General features: G+C 42.5%; 1 protein-coding gene across 1 annotated transcript in view; it reads left to right on the forward strand.

The window, feature by feature from the left end:
• LOC144759870 (uncharacterized) overlaps positions 1–18,420 on the forward strand; it is a 47,567-nt gene that overhangs the window by 14,621 nt on the left and 14,526 nt on the right. The window contains exon 2 of the mRNA XM_078646505.1: positions 4,722–5,923. Within this exon, the coding sequence (XP_078502631.1) occupies positions 4,753–5,923 (1,171 nt within the window). The 5' untranslated portion in view covers positions 4,722–4,752. The remainder of the gene's footprint in view (positions 1–4,721; positions 5,924–18,420) is intronic.

Raw genomic sequence — 18,420 nt, forward strand, 5'->3', positions numbered from 1 at the left:
TAGTCGCAGTCAAAGATCAAGTTTTATTGGTAGCTACCAAGTAACACGTGTCCCAGAAGTACACCACACAGAGAGTAGGTTCTTGGGAGACTGTTCGTTTTTACAGAACCAGCCGTCTCCTTATATATCAAATATATGGCTTCAAGCAAGAATTCTTGAGTTTATGGTATGGCAACACACATATTTCTACAACAATACAAAGAGCGAAGTCATGTAAGCAAGCCCATATTTTAGATGTCCAGTTTGCTGATAGATTACCCAGTTGGATCGGGAACTCCCATCAGATATAGATGAACCACCAATAAAGGAAGGTACAACCCAGCCATAAAAGGGCCATAAACAAGATACGGGGACAGCTGCGTGTTTGAAGGAAACATGGGCTGTATGTAGTGAATGGTTCGTGGAATGTTATGCGTAGATGCTATCGTATTCGGCCACTGGGCGAGGAGCTGCCTAAACAGGTTTGGCCGAAGACAGTGGAGTCAGTTGGGACAGGTCAGGGGAAAGTCACGAAAAGGTGGACGTGTCTATTTGGATCAAGCTCGACCTTTAATTGACTTATCATGAGGGCAAGATGCAAGATGGATGCCGTTCACAAAATGGAGTTTAAGGGATGGGACGGAAACTGTGATTTAGGGGTGTTGGCAACCCTCGATTGTAAACGCAAATACATAGGAATGATGTCCTAATCATTATCGGTTCGTAGACACAAAAATCGTCTCGGTACGTTGAGGTTTCGTGACACGGGTATTGGACCTCGATATCGGGAAAACCACAGGGTCCGGATTTTGGGAACCACATACGTCGTTCATTTACGTAAAATTTACAAAATAGGGTTACATGGATAGTTGTTTATGGAGAGATATTATCGCAGGGGCACGGGCATTATTCCCTTGACCAATTATTCATGTTTGGGTGACTAATCAAACGATGGAAGGTCCCAAATCTAAAACATGTTAACACGTTCCTATGGTATCCCCCTATACAGCACAATAGATACGGTTGGATGTTATACGTTATAGTAATTATTTGGTGCTGAACCACCATACGTTTATTCATTTCCAGAGCTAACCTGTTCTCTTCCAGGAAAGTCATACAAGCTTTTTTGAATTCCTTCCGATGTATGGAATTCATTGCTTCAGGTAGGCAAAAATATTCTGGATTCTCAATATCTTGCATAAAGTTTTTTACGTATTTTAGCGAAGTAATCTTGCTGGCATGGTCTAATTTCATTGCCTAAGTTATGATTTCCTTATTTAGGCCTGTGCTGGTGGAGTTCTAAATTCTATGCCAGAGCAGCACAGGTTGTACCTTGATTAAGTCTGAGATGTATGATGCACCTAACTCGCTGTGGCAGATAAAAACTGGGGTGCTGGTGGGAACTGTCAATATAAATCTTAAAGCGTTTTCGACATGTTGGATTGGTGCACAATCGTGAAATTCCCATATACCCGCCCCAAAGGTTGCTCTGCTCACGCATTTAGCCTGGTAGATTTTCAGGAGAATTTCGGGCGGCCTTTTGCACAGTTTTTCGTAAAATGAATTCAGGCCACAGTAGACTTCATAAACAAAAGGCTCCTATTCTTGATCACTTGAGCCCAAGACCCAGTACGGTTAAATAGGACACCCAGATATGTAAAATAGTTAATAGGTTCCACCCTGCTCCCTGAAGCTTGAAAGCTTCTACACTTTTGTTTCCCTCTCCCACAAGTCATTATAAAGCTTTCCTTTGCATTGATTTTCAAACCCAAGTTGTCCATAACACTAGTATAAAAAGTAAGAGCCCCATGTAAACCAATCTGTGTACGTGCCATAAGTAACGCATCATCTGTGAAGAGAAGGGAGACTATCGGACGCTTATTTACATATGGCGGGTCCCTAGCGTTTGACACCTACACCTGTTCCAATGCGTTGGTATAAAGAGTGAACAGGAGTGGTGCCAAAACGCATCCTTGCCTCACTCCCCTCTCCACTTTGAACAGTGCGGTACACTCTCCCTTAAGTCCATAACAAACTTTAGCTGTGGCACCAGAGTATTACTGTCTTAGAAACTGGATTAGTATTGGGTCGACCTTGAGATTACTAAGAATGCCCCACAGTTTGCTGTGTATAATGCAGTCAAATGCGGCTGTAAGGTCGACGAATGCCAAATAAAATGTCCCTGATTTATTCTGAGTGTACTTTCCAATTAAAATACTAAGATTAAGAGCATGCTCGTTGATTCTGAAACCAGATCTAAAACCATAGTGTACATCACTTAAAATATTATTTTCTTCTGCCCGTGTTTTCAACCGATCTAAAACAATCCTTCCTGCTACCTTCATAAGTGACTCTAATAAGGATATCGGGCGGTAGCAGGCGCGATTTTCCCGATTCCCCCTTCTTAAAATTGTTGGACAATGATCGATTCGCACCATGTATCTATAAATCCTTTTGCACAGCATGCTCATAAAACCTGTGTTAATATTGGGGACCACAGCTGCGGAATTGACCTAAATGCATTAATTGGTACCCCATCCAGGCCTGGGGCCTTGCCACTCTTGCTTGCATTTGTGGCCATGGTTACATTTTCAAGCATGATATAAAAGTCAATAGGCAGAAAACCCTGGTGGTCCGCAGCCCCCTCCCCCAGCCCTCATTCCCGCCCCCTGCCCCCCCCCCCTGAGCACTAGCATGCAGTCTGTTTCCCTCTCTGTGGCATTCAGTAATTCAGTAGGGAGTAAACATTTAAAAAGAAGTACACCCAAGTTTTTTCATCAATTGCTACCTCAATAGAAGGTGCATCGGGCTTGTTAGTAAAAAAAGGTGCGTTCACGCCCTGCCAAAATGCGGAACCTGTTTTTTCTCGTTAAAGCTTCTTTAATGTTCTCCCAAGCCTTCTCTTTCATTTCATTTATCCTAGTTTTTCTAGCTTCATTGTACAGTTTCCTACATTTCCTATTGTCCTCCTTATCTCTTACTTTCTTATGTAAGGCTTTTTTTTCTGATGTCAAGTCTAAAAGAACTCAACCACCTTATCCTTGTTTGAAGAAATAAACAAGCTTCATGAATTTATGATCAAGGTCAAATCCAGGTCACCAATGACCTTGCCCTCCAGCAGTCATGGAATCACTGACTTCAGCAATCAATCAATCAGCATTTGTAAAGTGTACCCCTAATGGTATCTGGACGCTGAGGCTGCTGTGTCTCCGTCGAAAAGCAAGGTCTTGAGCAATCCCCTGCAGAGCGTTTTCATCAATTCAGCTGCTCAAGCTGTCGTTCCAAGTGTGTTTCAAAATTCTGTAGAGCTCAAGATACTGAAAAACCAGGGAGAAGTCCCGGATATAACCAAAAATGATGGGGTAATACCTCCGCTCCCTTAACCTGCAAAAACTATTGGTCAGAGAACTGTCTTAAAGAGGTTCCAGGCTTTATAACTACACCAGCTCTCAGATAATTCTTATCAATGGAATGTCAGCCTCACCACTCCAGTCTCAAAATATGATGCAATTTGATGATTACTTGATGAGGTTGGATCAGCTAAAACCGTATGTGGACAAAACTGAGATTGTAATTCAAAAGAATAAGACCAACGTTTGGAAACTTAACTCACCAATAGAAATGAGATTGACACCGGAGACTAAACCCACAGCTAAAAGCCTCTGAGTGATAATCGATAGTAATCTTAGCAAGAACCAGCAGGCTGTAGCAGTAGGATCTAAATGCAGATTTATGCTGAAACTGCTTCAGAAACTAACCCCACTCCTCCCACTTTAGACAAGAAAAGCAATAGTGGTGGCTGCAGTCCTATCTAGATCACATTATGCCAACCGAGTATATGTAAGATTACCCAATAACACCATTCATAGACTACAAGTAATTCACAGCGACGCAGCTTGTGTACTACATCACATACCGAGGTGGGCACACGTCACACCTATATTGAAATAACAAATCCAGTCTAAGACCCTCTGTCTGAGCCCTAATGGGTTGAGAGGTCTAGTCCCTCACTTCATTGCAAGATACACCCGCAAAAAACTTACGATCTCTCTTGAATTTACTTGCTATTCCGAAATTACAGAAGATCAGATCAGGTGGACGCAGCTTTGGGATACAAGCTCCTTCCATACGGGGCTCTCTCCCGGTTAAATCCATTTGAATCTAACTTCAAGTGTTTTCCCAGAAATCTAACAAACCACAAGCCTACTCATACCACATTCTTCCCTGGTCTGATTCGTTGTCTTCTATTTTGCATATTTCTGATTCAATTCCAAGAAACCCCAGGTTGAACATGCTCTCTTTATATGTAATGACATAACAAGCGTTTTGTAGATCCTGTAGAGGTTTGGTATGTTGGTTCGTGCTTCCGTCACTGAACTGAATATTGCAAAAGAGAGGTGTACAGTGCAAGTGAGAATGATAGAGCAGTCTTGTCTGTTAGGGTATTATAAACCTTTCATTGCTGCAAGGCTCTTACAGTATAAATTATTTTTACAAAAGTGTGCAATTTGAGCAGACCAAGGAACACACATAGAGTTGGAAATGCATTTCAAATCAGTGCCTTTCATAATATATGAACTATGTTATGGATATTGTTAAATTTTAATGATTTAATTTTTTTCTGGCTTTAGAAATTCGCAATTTCCTCTGATCACACTGGGGTTGGTGAGACAGGAACGAATATTTTGGCCTAGTGGTCCTGTGATAATGTGTTATCTTTTCTCTTTTCCTCTCCTCTGTAGACACTTGAGACTTGAAAATCAGAGTACCAGAATGGGCAGAAGACGGGCTCCAGAAAAGAAAGTGACAGCGCAGTGTTCACGTGAATACGTAAGAGCCATAGTCCCGTCTTTACCTCTTCATGACATCTCAACTTCAGGATCCCGAAATGGTGCTCAGAGGGACCAGGAGCAGGAACTGCTTCTGGATGACCTCCCCCACATTATCCTTTTATCCATGCTGGAGGAGTTGGAAGCCAAACTGGATAACTTGATGCATGCTGTGGAGGACGTACCTTCTAGAGTCGCTGGGCTGATTAAGAAAATCTGGATAGAAAAGGATCAAGGTTCCCTAGATAATGATACAGTGTCTTTGGAGATGGTCTGTCCAGTGAGCATTAGAGATTGTACTGTTAGCCGGTCTGTGACACCTCAACTGGACAGGCCAGGGGATCCGAGCTTGTGTCTTCAGCCGGTGTTCTCTGATGGGCATGCACCAAAGCAGGAGTGTACGCTCTCTTCTCCGACTGATGTTCAAGTGCGTCCATATGAGCCAAACCTTTGTCTACAGCCAGTGTTTCCAGATCAACGTGACCCACGGGCGGACAAGTGCTTGCAACCTGAGTTTCCAGATGTACATGAATCACAGCAGGACCAGTGCATGCAGCCTGGGTTTCCAGATGTACATGAGTCACAGCAGGACCAGTGCATGCAGCCTAGGTTTCCAGATGGAAATGGACTACAGCTGGATTGTACTCTATCCAGATGCTCTCAGATGGATCCTCCAGGCAGATCACTGGAGGCAAACCTGTGTCTTCACTCAGAATTTGTTCTTGGCCAGGCACCAGAGCAAGACCAGAGCATACAGTCAGCATTCCGAGAGAGAGAATCAGTGTTTCCTGAAGCACAAAAAACAGATCAGAACAACACGGTGGAACCACTGCACACTGAGGAGCAGGATTCAAATCAGAACTGCAAGCTAGAACCAGCCCGTCCTGATGCAGAGGGCTCAGATCAGAGCTACATACTCAAACTACTCCATCCTGAATCACAGCATCAACATCAGAACTGCAAGGCAGAAATGCTCTGTCCTGAAGAGCGGGGTCAGCCTGTGCTTCCATCATGCCTAGAACTGGACACAATTACTGCAGATGAAGATGCCCCCTCAGACTCAATGGAGACAGGACCAACACAGTCACATTTATTGCAGTCCAAAGCCACCCCAGGTATGTGTTTCGCTGTAAATGGACACGCTGAGTGCACTAACACATGTAACCTCTTTAGAATGCCTATGGGCAGGTTTTAGTAAGTCTCCGAGGGGATTAATATGGTTTGGGTAGGTGGAACCCCCTGAGAGATACTGACCCCCAGAGTACACTGGGTGCAGATGTGTCCCTGCACTCTTCTCTGTATCCACACAGGACTGCATCCTTCCTGTGCAGAAAGAGGCCTGGTAATGGGACTCTGCATGAGACAAATAGGCTAGTACCTCTCGTCCTTCCTTGTTCGTCCCCATTCCAGGCTGAGGAACTGGAAACGGCGCTATTCATGGGAGGAATTACTGGCTGGAATCAAACTTAATAGTCTGATGCAAGTGATGTGGTGTTCATTGAGAATAGAAGACATGCGCAGTCTAGAGAGGGAACTGTTTCCTGTTGCACAGTTACAGTGGGTAAAACGCAGTCATCTCCAGTTCCTGATATAAAAATGCTAGCCTGTATTCAGCCTCAACAGCAGGGCCCACCAGGGATGTTCTTGTCACTGCAGGGTTCTCCTGGAGTGCTCACCTTCTCCTGATAGACAGTTACACAAAGTGATTTGTTATGTGTCATTGGTGAGTTCACCCTCCCAACCACTAGCTCAGTCCTAAGTGTGGTATGAATTGTTTTATGCGCAGACAAAAGTAGCGATCTCCCTACAGGAACATCCTGCCTTTAGCAAACTCTTTAAGTATGTAAAATCTCATCGCATCATGAGTTAGGGTTTGCACACCCGTAGTGCGAGTTATGAATGGTTCGAACTAGAACTTGCATATTGTAGTGGTTTTATCAGTTTTAAGTTTTAACTATAAATGCACTTCACCCTTGTTTTCTAAGCAAATTTATTTTTTATTTTTTTAAAGATCCATTAAGGTGTTATAACAAAACCAACTATAATTTCACTTTAACCTTATTCAGTGAAAATATATTAGGGATAAAGTACCTCAGGCCACACATTAAAAGAATATTGCATGTCAGCGAGGAGTTCCATAACTATATAGAGGAACGAGGCCGAAGGCAGAGTTAATTTATAAGGTTGTGTGACTCCGAGGTGACTTGCGGTAATCTTATAATGTGTGCCAGGTGGTACTTTATCTCATATAATACATGTTCACACCACCATCACCTTTCCCACAAACCACTTAAAACCTTGTTGCGTAGCTCTTTCATATGAAAGAGCAATTATGTTTGCAAACATGAAGAATACAAATAAAGCCTCTAGTGCAAAATTAAACACATCAAAAACCTGTGGGATATTTTTTGCACACAGATATTAGAAACAGTTCAATACAAGTCATATAAAAGCTGCAGTACCTCGGAACATGTAGAAACATGCAGAAAGATTCCATGATTCCACCTTTCCTCTATCTAAGGAGTTGAATAAATAAGCTTGTTCTCTCTGCTTGTCACAGTAAGCTAGCAAAATAGAGCAGAAGAAAGAAAATCAACATTCCATGTGTTGCTTTAAACAGCTGCTTCAATTATGTTTTGTTAGACCTAGCATCAGTGGTGTGGGTCTCCCTTCCTCTTTTCGCTTCCTATCTTTTATGTTGGCTGTATTTAGATGCTCTGGGCACCGTGCCACTGCCAATCACTTGTGCCACAGCACAAATGCTCCCTGTGTAAAGATGACTGTATGACTTAGGATAACTATAATGCCTAGGTCTGTGTAGCATGTCCTAATAGCGAGTTACCCTCCATCTCACTGTTACCATCGTTCTCATAGGCCAGAATGGGCAGGTTGACGATTACCTTGTTGAGAAGTCCTGTGAGACTCTTCTGACGTTTCCTCTTCAAGCTGCAAACTCCCAGCTCCCTCAAGGATCAACCAACCCAATCAGGACTTTGACACTGACTGGATTGACTTCCCCCCAAGGGAAAGGGGAAGTGGACAGAGAGACTTACAACAAATAAACAAGATAAGATCTTCAGTTGTGTCTCTCTCAAGAAAGTGTTCCAGGCCGTGGACCTTTTCTTATTGGATGTTCTGCGCTGATTTCACGCTACTCTGTAGTACAATATTAACGAGTAATTACCCAGCTGTTGAATTCTTGAACTCAGGTTAATAACTAAACATTGTGCTTACTGACCATAAGTTAGGCTGGCCCTTGTTCACACTTTAACAGAAATTTTAGCTCTGGCTCAGTATCTTGACACCTTCAAATAAACATAACATGTCAGAAAATACTCTTACACTTTAGCTGAATAAACAGACTAATTTGATTAATTGGGTTAGTTAGAACTAAACTTAAATACTTCATGCAAGAGCATACCTGAGACTTTTATAATTCTTCTGTTCTGGAAATTCTGCAGTTAGAAGACAAGAAATTGCAGCCTATATCTAAATCACACTGCTATCTGTAAATAATCATTCCGAACTGACTTTTGTAAATATTAACCTTCCTTACATTACTCAATTTGAGTTCGTTAATATTGCAGAATTATTCATACAAGTTAAGCTTTCACACCAAAGTCTTTTGCCTTTACCAAGGCTTGTTTTATCTCTTCAGACAACTCAATGAGCACTTTAACCTTTTACATTATAGGCCCTTAAAAGACCTTAGTGAAGGTTTTCTCAATAAAAGACATTTGCCTCTTCCAAGGCTTGTTTTATCACTCCCAACTGGACAAGCGCTAGTCCATAGACTAGTATGTTATAAATTCTATTTCAAAGTCATTTGCCTCTTCCTAGGCTTGTTTTTCAACACTCTCAGCTTGACTACGCTAGTCCATTGAATTGTATACTCTAATTCTATTTCAAAGTCATTTGCCTCTTCCAAGGATTGTTTTTACACTCTTAACTAAACGTGCGCTAACCCTTTAATTTATGCGCTTTAAGTTCTACTTTAAAGTCATTTACTTTCAGAAACATGAATGCCAAATAGTTCTTGACTGCAGAAATAATTAACGTCTTACTGTCCTTATCAAGACGCGCTGCGGTGAACAGGACACTCGATCAGCCGGCAGAGAGGAAACAGATAAACAAACCTCCCGGCTGTCACGATGAAGGAAGGGAGACCGGATGCGTCATCTTCGACGAAGCTCACAAATCAGCAGGCGCTGACAGCTAGGGCTTCCGGGGCTTACAGAGGTTTAGGATTCAATTAGATTGTAGAAAGGGACTTTGCTTTTAGGCAGGGAAACGGAAGATCCAAAGGTCCAAAGAATTACATCCAACGCTGAATCAGAAGCTCTCGTCAGGTTCAACGAGAGACGAAGCGTTGAGCCGTTGGGAGGAGCGCCTATTTATAACTTCTGCCACGAGAGCCAGCGCGAGCCCCTTACTGTGATGACACCAGACACAAGGACTGGCTCGAGCCTGTCTCTTAGAGAGCGCACACTCTGTTCAGTTAACCCACATATCAGATTGCCAACAAACAAGCATTGCCAAAAGCAATTTTCTAAAAGATCATAACTAAATGGATTTAACTTATAATTTAACACTTAAAAAACAATCCTAAAATTTACCTACTAATCTAAATTGTCTTTTCAGATTCTGAAGATGTTAACAGAGTCTGTTTCAAGTCTGAATTTAAATAAGACGACCGGTAGCACCCCTAACAGTTCCTCCCCCCAAAGGTCGTCTTACAGGTCGAGGCTTATCAGGATGCAACGCCTGAAAAGACCTAACAAGTCTATGGGCATGAACATTCTTCTCAGGTTCCCAAGATCGCTCAGAAGGATCATAACCCTTCCAATCAACCAAATAAAACAAGGAACCCCGTATCCTTTTAGAATCTAGAATAGATTTAACCTCGTACTCAACATGATCACCAATTATTACTGGCGGAGGTGGATTATCAGATCGAGTAGAAGGTTCAAAAGGTTTCAAAAGAGAAACATGAAAAACAGGATGAATAGCATATTCTTCAGGCAAAACTAATTTTACAGACACAGGGTTTAGAATTTTCTTAATTTGAAAAGGCCCAATATATCTAGGTTTCAACTTCCTAGGACCCTCCAACTGGATGTTTCTAGTTGATAACCACACTAACTGACCTTCCTCATACGAAGGAGAAGGTTTACGATGAGAATCAGCAGTCCTTTTCATAGTTAACTTACTTTTAACCCATTGCTTTCTAGCCTTATCTTGAATATCCAACAGATGTGTCAACCTATCTGTAACTGCAGGCATGGACAGTTGTTCGTCAGGTAAGAGTATAGGGATAGATCTTGGGTGTTGACCAGTGAGAAAATAAAAAGGAGAACAACCCAAAGCCAAATGAGTGGTATTATTATAAGAAAATTCCGCCCAAGGCAAAACTTCATCCCAAGGACAAGAAGAAGTTGTTAACAAACATCTTAAACCTTGTTCTACATGCTGATTCACTCTTTCAGTTTGACCATCAGTCTGTGGATGAAAGGAAGAGGACAGAGCTAACTCGATTCCTAATTGTTTACTGAGTTGTGACCAGAATTTCGAAATGCATTGAGGACCTCTATCTGAAATAATCTTTGAGGGAAGACCATGAAGTTTTACAATATTAGATAAAAACACAGTACTAAATTCTGCTGCAGATGGAATCTTGTGTAAAGGAATAAAATGTCCCATTTTAGACAACAAATCCACCACTACAAGAACTGTAGTATAACCATTAGACTTAGGGAGATCAGTAATAAAATCTAGACTGATCGTATGCCAAGGTTGAGGAGGTATTGTCATAGGACGAAGTAAACCCATTGGAGCTACATGTAAGGCCTTTTGACGTGAACAAACTGGACAAGCTTTCACAAATTGCTGAATTATTGGAATCATTTTTTCCCACCAGAAATGACGCTGACATAAATCCATGGTTTTGTTTATACCTGGATGTGCAGCAATTGCCAAATCATGATTCCATTGCATAACCATAACCTGTAAATCTCTTGTGGGAATAAACAATTTATCATTGTGATAGAAAAAACCATCTCTAATAGAATTCCCCTTCTTTGATAACCATTCATGAACATTAAAGGTTTTTAATTCCTTCTTAACAGAGTCTAAGAAACCTTCAGAATGGATTTCAGCAGCTATTTTTTCCAAGGGCAGAATACTTGGCGGTTCTTTAACAGAATTTAAATCTTTCTCACAAACTAATCGTGAAAGTGTGTCAGATGACAACTGCTTATTTCCAGGCCGATACATAATTAGGAAGTCAAATTCGCTAAAAAATTGTACCCATCTCATCTGTCTAGGAGTAAAAGCCTTAACAGTGGAATAAAATTGTAAATTTTTATGGTCAGAATACACGGTGATAGTATGTTTAGCCCCCAAGAGATGATGTCTCCACTCCTGAAATACATCTTTAATGGCTAACAGTTCTCGTTCAGCAATCGTATAATTCTGCTCAGCTAAAAGTAACTTCCTAGAGAAAAAGGCGATAGGATGTAAATGACCAGTATTTGAATCCTTTTGAAGCAACACACCACCAATGGCTGTCTGCGAAGCATCAGCTTCCACAAAAAATGGCCTATCAGGATCAGGATGGACCAAAATGGGAGAAGAGGTAAAAGCCTTTTTCAACAAAGAAAACGCTTGATCGGCCTCCTCAGTCCAAGAGAAAGCTTTCCCTTTTTTCAATAACTCGGTAATAGGAGTAACAATTTCCGAAAATGTAGAAATGAATCGCCTATAAAAATTAGCAAATCCAAGAATTCTCTGAGTGTCTTTTATCGAAACAGGAATTGGCCAGGTTAAAATAGCTTCAACTTTCTTAGGATCCATATGAATCCCCTCAGGTGACAAACAATAGCCAAGAAATTCCACTTGGGAGGCATTAAAGACACATTTTTCCAAATTAGCATACAAGGAATGATCCCTCAGTCTCTGTAGTACTAGCTGCACATGTTGCACATGCTCTTCCACATTTTTAGAATAAATTAAGATATCGTCAATATAAACAATGCAACAGACATCCAATAGATCGTGCAAGACCTCATTGATAAAATATTGAAAAGCCGCCGGAGCATTGCAGAGACCAAACGGCATAACTGTATACTCAAAAAGAACGAATTTAGTACGAAAAGCGGTCTTCCACTCATCACCTTCTTTGACTCCAATCAAATGATATGCTCCTCTAAGATCTAGTTTGGTGTAAATGCTAGAGCCTTTAATTTGATTAAGAAGCACAGGAATTAAAGGTAACGGATATCTATTTTTAATGGTTGCCTTATTAACCGCTCTATAATCAATACAAGCCCTCAAATCCCCAGACTTCTTCGCAACGAAGAAAAGAGGAGACGAAACTGGGGAAGTAGAATGACGGATAAAACCTAATTCCAAAAGTTCATCCAAATACTTCCTTAAATAAACATTTTCAGGTTCAGTTAAGGCGTAAATCCTACTACAAGGTAGAATAGCACCAGGAACTAAGTCAATCCTGCAATCAAAAATTTCTGTGCGGTGGTAATTTGGTTGCTTCAACAGGATCAAAAACCTTAGAAAAATTCCTATACTCAACTTGAAGCCTATTATCTTCAGAATTCAAAGTAGCACAAAAAAGAGGCATCACCGGATCCTTGGTTTCTTGATAACAGTGCAACTTACAAAAAGAAGACTCTAAGGTAACAGTTCTTTCAATCCAGTCAATTTGGGGATTATGTAACTCCAACCAAGGAATGCCCAAGATGACACCAAAGCTTGGTGCATCAATAAGATCAAAAACCACCCTTTCGGTATGACCATTATCTGCCACTAAAGTCAATGGTTCAGTGTTAAATTGAATCATTCCCGAAGACAAAACCGAACCATCAACAGCCCTCACAGACTCAGGTTCCTCCTTGGCAACAAATTTTAGATTCAATTTATGGGCAAACTCAATATCGAAAAAATTTCCTGTAGCCCCTGAGTCCAAAAGTACAGGAATACTATGTCTTTGAAGAGTAGTTAAAATAAAGACCATCCGAATAGTAAAATGTTTGGGAATATGTGTAGTTACATTGGTGACAAATTTGGAGATCTGGCAACGGATCTCCTTGTGGAAGACCTCGTCTTAAATCACCTCGCCCCTACAGGACTGAGTACATTTTTCGCTGTGGAGCATGCCCATCGAGTGCCAGGCGGGAAACCGAAGCCGAGTGCCCCTCCGAGGCCTATCATCACCAGAATTTTCAACTTTAGGGACAGAGACATTATCCTGCAGGCTTCGAGAGTGGGTGGCCCCGTAAAGTTCGAGAACACGACGGTGAGTTTCTACCCGGACTTCACCCAGCTCATTCAGAGGCAAAGGATGGGGTTTCATGGGGTGAAGAGAAGGCTGAGAGACATGGGCCTGAAATATGTGATGCTATTTCCAACTAGGCTTTGTGTTGAATACAAGGACCGGACATTCTTCTTTGATCGTCCCGAGAGAGTTAGTGACTGGCTGGATACTCTACCCAAACAGAATGACCGAACCGGGCATCCGGGTGGAGCCGAGGGTGGCCTGTTGGAACAAGAGTGACTTTATGATTCCCGACTCTCGAACAATTGACATGTCATACAGCTGGGTTCGATGCTTCTCATACCACTGTGTCTTATTCATGTACACCCGAGGGTGGCGGGGGGAGTGGGACTCTATCCTCCTAAGGGGTTCTTTCTGTAGATTAGTTTAATGTTAGGGCGACAGGCACACTGCAAGTTGGTGTGGCTTTTGAGTCTAACGCAGGGGTGCAGGGTGGGGGGTATCGTAACGGTTTCAAGTTGGGGGGTGGAGGGGGGAGTTTGGGTGTTTGGTATTTTTTCTCAAGGCAACGTATTGTTTTCCTTTCTGATTTGGTTACTGTGTTCTTTGTCGGGTGGATTCTGCATTTCTTTCCGGGATGGGGGGTAGTGGGTTGAAACTAATATGTTGGAATGTCAATGGATTGGGAGATAGGATAAAACGGGGTGTGGTGTTACAGTTATTCCGGCGCCTCTCCCCCGATATTGTACTATTGCAGGAAACACATCTGATTGGAAATACGTGCCATGCCATGAATCCGCAAGGGTATCGTCTCGCGGTACACTCTGGATTTACTTCTGGTTCTAGGGGCCTGGGCATCCTTGTCAGGTCCTCTCTCCCCTTGGAAATAGATGATGTAATTCTCGATGATAGGGGGCGCTATGCTGCTCTCACCGGCAGATTGGAGGGGAGGACTGTCTCACTGATTACTGTATATATCCCGCCGGTTCTACAGACCTCGACTTTTGTGGAACTTGGGCGTGTGGTACTGGCGCTCCCAGAGGGTATCCTGGTGATGGGCGGAGACTTTAACTCTGTTGTCTCCGGCAACGTGGATCGCTACCCCCCCAGAGATCTTACCAAGTCTCAATCCTGGTTGAATGGGTTTTTGGAGACCCTGTGGTAAATAAAATATTACCCTGGCATAATTTCTAGGCATTAACAATTAGCATGTATCAAATGAGAGGCAGAGAGTCCGTGGTGTCCAAGTTAAAAGGGCTTTATTCCAATAACTCGAGTTAAGGGAGAATCAGTTCCATCTCCACTGAGGATCAGGAAGGGTCTTCTAACAATTAATCTCTGAAAATCATATATATACATTTCTCCTTGTACATAGGGAGGAACGCTCGAGGCAGAGCAAGAAAGAAAGAGATAAGAGCATGTGGGCGTGCATGAGGGTGTACACTTGATGAGTCATAGGTGTGTGATAGGTGGGTCATAGGTGGGTGGCTACATAGAGGAGGAGTTACATGGCAGGCTGGAACTTTGCCCTACTTGTGCACGCAACTGGATCATGACGTGCAATTGACGTGTAACTGGGAGGAGAGCTGACTTTCAGTCTAGTAGAGAGATCTTTAGTGTCAAGGCGACCAGCACATCTGGTACTATCTGATATCTTGAGTCAGGGATGTATTATCTGAAGCAAAGGTTGCTCATCACTAAAAGACAGAAAGGGCATATATTTCTTTGTGCATTGCATGGGGCTGTGAGCGTTCTACAGATGCAAGTACTGTAATTACATTTAAACGGAGACAGGAAGGCTAGGTCTCTATCTCTACGGACGGGTTCTGTTTATTCTTGTTAACCGGGCAGGAATGTGATTCTGTACAACAAGCAGATAACTATTTTGCAAAACACTGTCTTGGCAACCCTTGCTGGGCCCTTTTCGGCTGAGCTAGAAGTATGCGAGGTCAGGGATACGTAACTGTAGCTTTCAGAGTGTCTGAGCCATGAAAAACCCTTAATTCAGAAAGTGGCTCAGGCTGAACCACAAAAAGGGTTCATCTCGATATTAAACGTGCACAATGCAAAAACATGGGCCTTACTGCTAACTTAACTTTGTTACATGGGAGACTTAATTACTGGCATCTTAAAGCAGGGCGTGATTGCAGAGGCCTTGTAATTCAGGCCACTACGAGAAAATGCATGGGAGGCATGCACATACATGTAACATAGGGTATACGTAGGGGGCATCTTGGTCAGGCAAAATTTCATTTTCCTCATTCCCTCCTTGTCCCCTACATTACCCTTCAGGACACATCTATATTCATGAGACCGTATATTTGATCATACAGCATCATTTGTTCGTCTTTAATCCTTTGTATACGTGGATGTGGAACACATGCAGTTGCACACAGGCCGCAAATGGCCGGGCCACACTGCAGACAGAGACAGCAACCAAATATCATAAGTAGGATCACTCCTAGGAAGGACAACACTTTCCATCCCCAAGCCGATATTACACCCCAGAGCCAACTGGACCAAGTCCATGTGCCTGGGTCTTGATGTATATCATGAGCTATCTTGTGGAGTCGTGTTATCGCTGCATACACAGATGGCGCGTTATTTGGGATGAAAATGCAACAACTAGATCGGATCACTCTACAAGCTCCGCCCCTATCCGCCAAGATGACGTCTAGAACGAGGCGATTTTGAAGAACGACAAATCTAATAGCAGACTGTTCCTGGGTCAAGTTCGCCAGGGCAGATGCAGTCACATTCACTACTGCTTCAAGAGTCCTTGTTAACTTGCGTATCAGTTTACTGTTTTGGACGGGACCTACAAAGAAAAAGAATTCTTTGTTGAAATCTGTATATTGCTCCCAAGCTGTTTCAGTCTGATCAATCCCTGCGGAATCTGTCTCTCTTTTTTGTCTAACATACTCTAGTCGGGAATCTCGATGATAATTGGATGGGGCTAGAAAAACGGGTGGAAGCAGGAACGCTATATAACATGTCCCACCCCAGTCTAAGGGCAGATGTACATAGGCTGTCTGACCGCAAATGAAATAGGTATGGCGTGATGTTTTGAAAGAAGACTGTCCTTTATCATTAAACTCTACTACAGTGTTACACTCGCTGTGTCCCATGAGTACTGAGCCCTTCTTTCTGACACACAAATCACCTTTTGCTGGCAGGACTGAAATAAACGGTGGACCTGTATTTTGCTTGGGCTGAACATTTAACATTATAAAGTTAAGAGATGCATTTCCTTGCTCATACTCTTCATTTTCTAGATCACTTCCTTTCCTTTAGGGAAACCCTTTTTCATCTGGGAAACATGCCTTATTCATTACTTTATTCAAGTTTCCATATATCCAGCCACCTGGATAAGCTATGTACTTTCTGTCTATTGAGGTCATTAAAGCAAACCATGCTTCACATGAACCATTGTGTGAGAACGGTAAAGGATAGAATGGCAGAACTCCCTTCGTTTTCTGATAAGGGGGCAGTTGGCCACATACCCAGCAGTCAGTTGCATTGCTGGTCTGGTGAGAATGGTGTAACATACGAATGAATGTATTGTTACGTAGTGCAAGTCGATATGACAATTCATGAGGTGGCAATTCACTAAATGTATGCTGTATGGTGCTGTTACTGGAAGGTGTATATGTGAGGAAATAGGAGGAAAGAAAACATGGAGTATTAAACTGACACAGATTATCACAATGCACAGAAGAAAAAGAATAATCAAAGTAACTATACATCTACTGCGTAATAGCTTGCAGTATTTTGCTTTCATTTGGGTTTTCTCACTATTCTCGTCTGTGATCTGATACATGTCAGAAATCTAGTCTAACCGATTCACCACCGAGTGTACTTAGACAATTAAACTACGTCTGACTTACTAGATCGCAACTTAGATTTATACTCCTGCTGTGGAGTCTTTTCTAGCAAAGGCGGCGCAAACGACGCAAAGTCTTTAATGTCATGGTTCTGTTCAAAAGTTCCAGATTGTCCAAAGTATTTTCTGCAGTGTTCCACTTTAATAGCGGTCCTCGTGGTCAGTAATACCAACTTCGGCGTCTTCCAGCGCGGCTCAAGGGGGCTTGAACGATCAAAATTCCGGACAAGAATAAAATCGCCTGGTGATATGGCATGCTCCTTGACCTGGGTGTTGTCAGGGAAGGCGGCGGCAACCTGTGAACGACAAGAAAGTAGTGCAGACATCAAGGAAGCCAGGTAATCTGTCAGCATGTTACTGTCAACATCAGTAATTTTCTTTTAGGCATAGGCGTACCCCACATATTTGGCGGTCTACCGAAAACCACTTTGTACGGAGATAGGCCTGTTCTGGAATGAGCTACCATACGCATGTAAAAGAGGGCAACCGGCAAGGCTACCATCCAATCCACGCCTTTTTCTGCACATATCTTAGCTAGTTTCGTTTTGATTGTCTGGTTATGTCTTTCTACAAGGCCTGCTGCTTCGGGGTGTCTTACACAATGAAACTTCCAATTATAACCCAACAGAAGAGACACTTGTTTCATTAATTCAGAGGAAAATGGCTGACCGTTATCTGAATAGATGACACGGGGCAATATCTGGGGAAGAACTCGCGCACCAATTGCCTGGCTGTTGTCACAGCAGTGTAATCTGGAACTGGATATGCTTCTGTCCATCTAGACAGTGCACACACAACTACCAAGACATACTTGTAACCTTTACATCTGTCCATTTGGATATAATCCATCTGGAGGACCTCAAAAGGGTGGTCAGGAGGATGAAATCCGCCTTGTTCCACCGGAATGCCTTTACCTGGATTGAACTGGCAACAGATCATACATGTTCGTACTTTCTGTTTCGCTGCTGCACGCATGTGCTTGTTACACCAAATATTCTGTAAGCTGTCTATCATTGCTTTTTCTCCTAAGTGTGCTGGACTATGTGCTGTGTTTATGATTACTTGTACCATAGAATCTGGAAGAAACCATGTACCTTTTCCCTTAGTCATCCAACCTTGGTCAGCCTGGACCCCTCCTTGTTCAGTCCATTTCTTTATCTCATCTGTAGTGGCATGTGTCTGTATGTCTAGTACATCTTGAGAAGGATCCCTGACTGTCATGCATTTTGTCAGTAATGGTACCTCTGTCCTTGTCGTGTCTGTTGGTGTCTGGGCTGTAAGTTTAGCTGTTCGGTCTGCCAGGTCATTACCCTGGGAAATGGTGTCTGTAACTTTGGTATGAGCTCTGCATTTCAGGATAGCTATGGCTATAGGTAAATGTATTGCTTCTAACAGGGCTTGAATAAGCGGACCATGCTGCTACTAACTCTCCTGCACTC

Source organism: Lissotriton helveticus, chromosome 1_1 (genome assembly GCF_964261635.1).
Source record: "Lissotriton helveticus chromosome 1_1, aLisHel1.1, whole genome shotgun sequence".
Classification (NCBI taxonomy): Eukaryota; Metazoa; Chordata; class Amphibia; order Caudata; family Salamandridae; genus Lissotriton; species Lissotriton helveticus.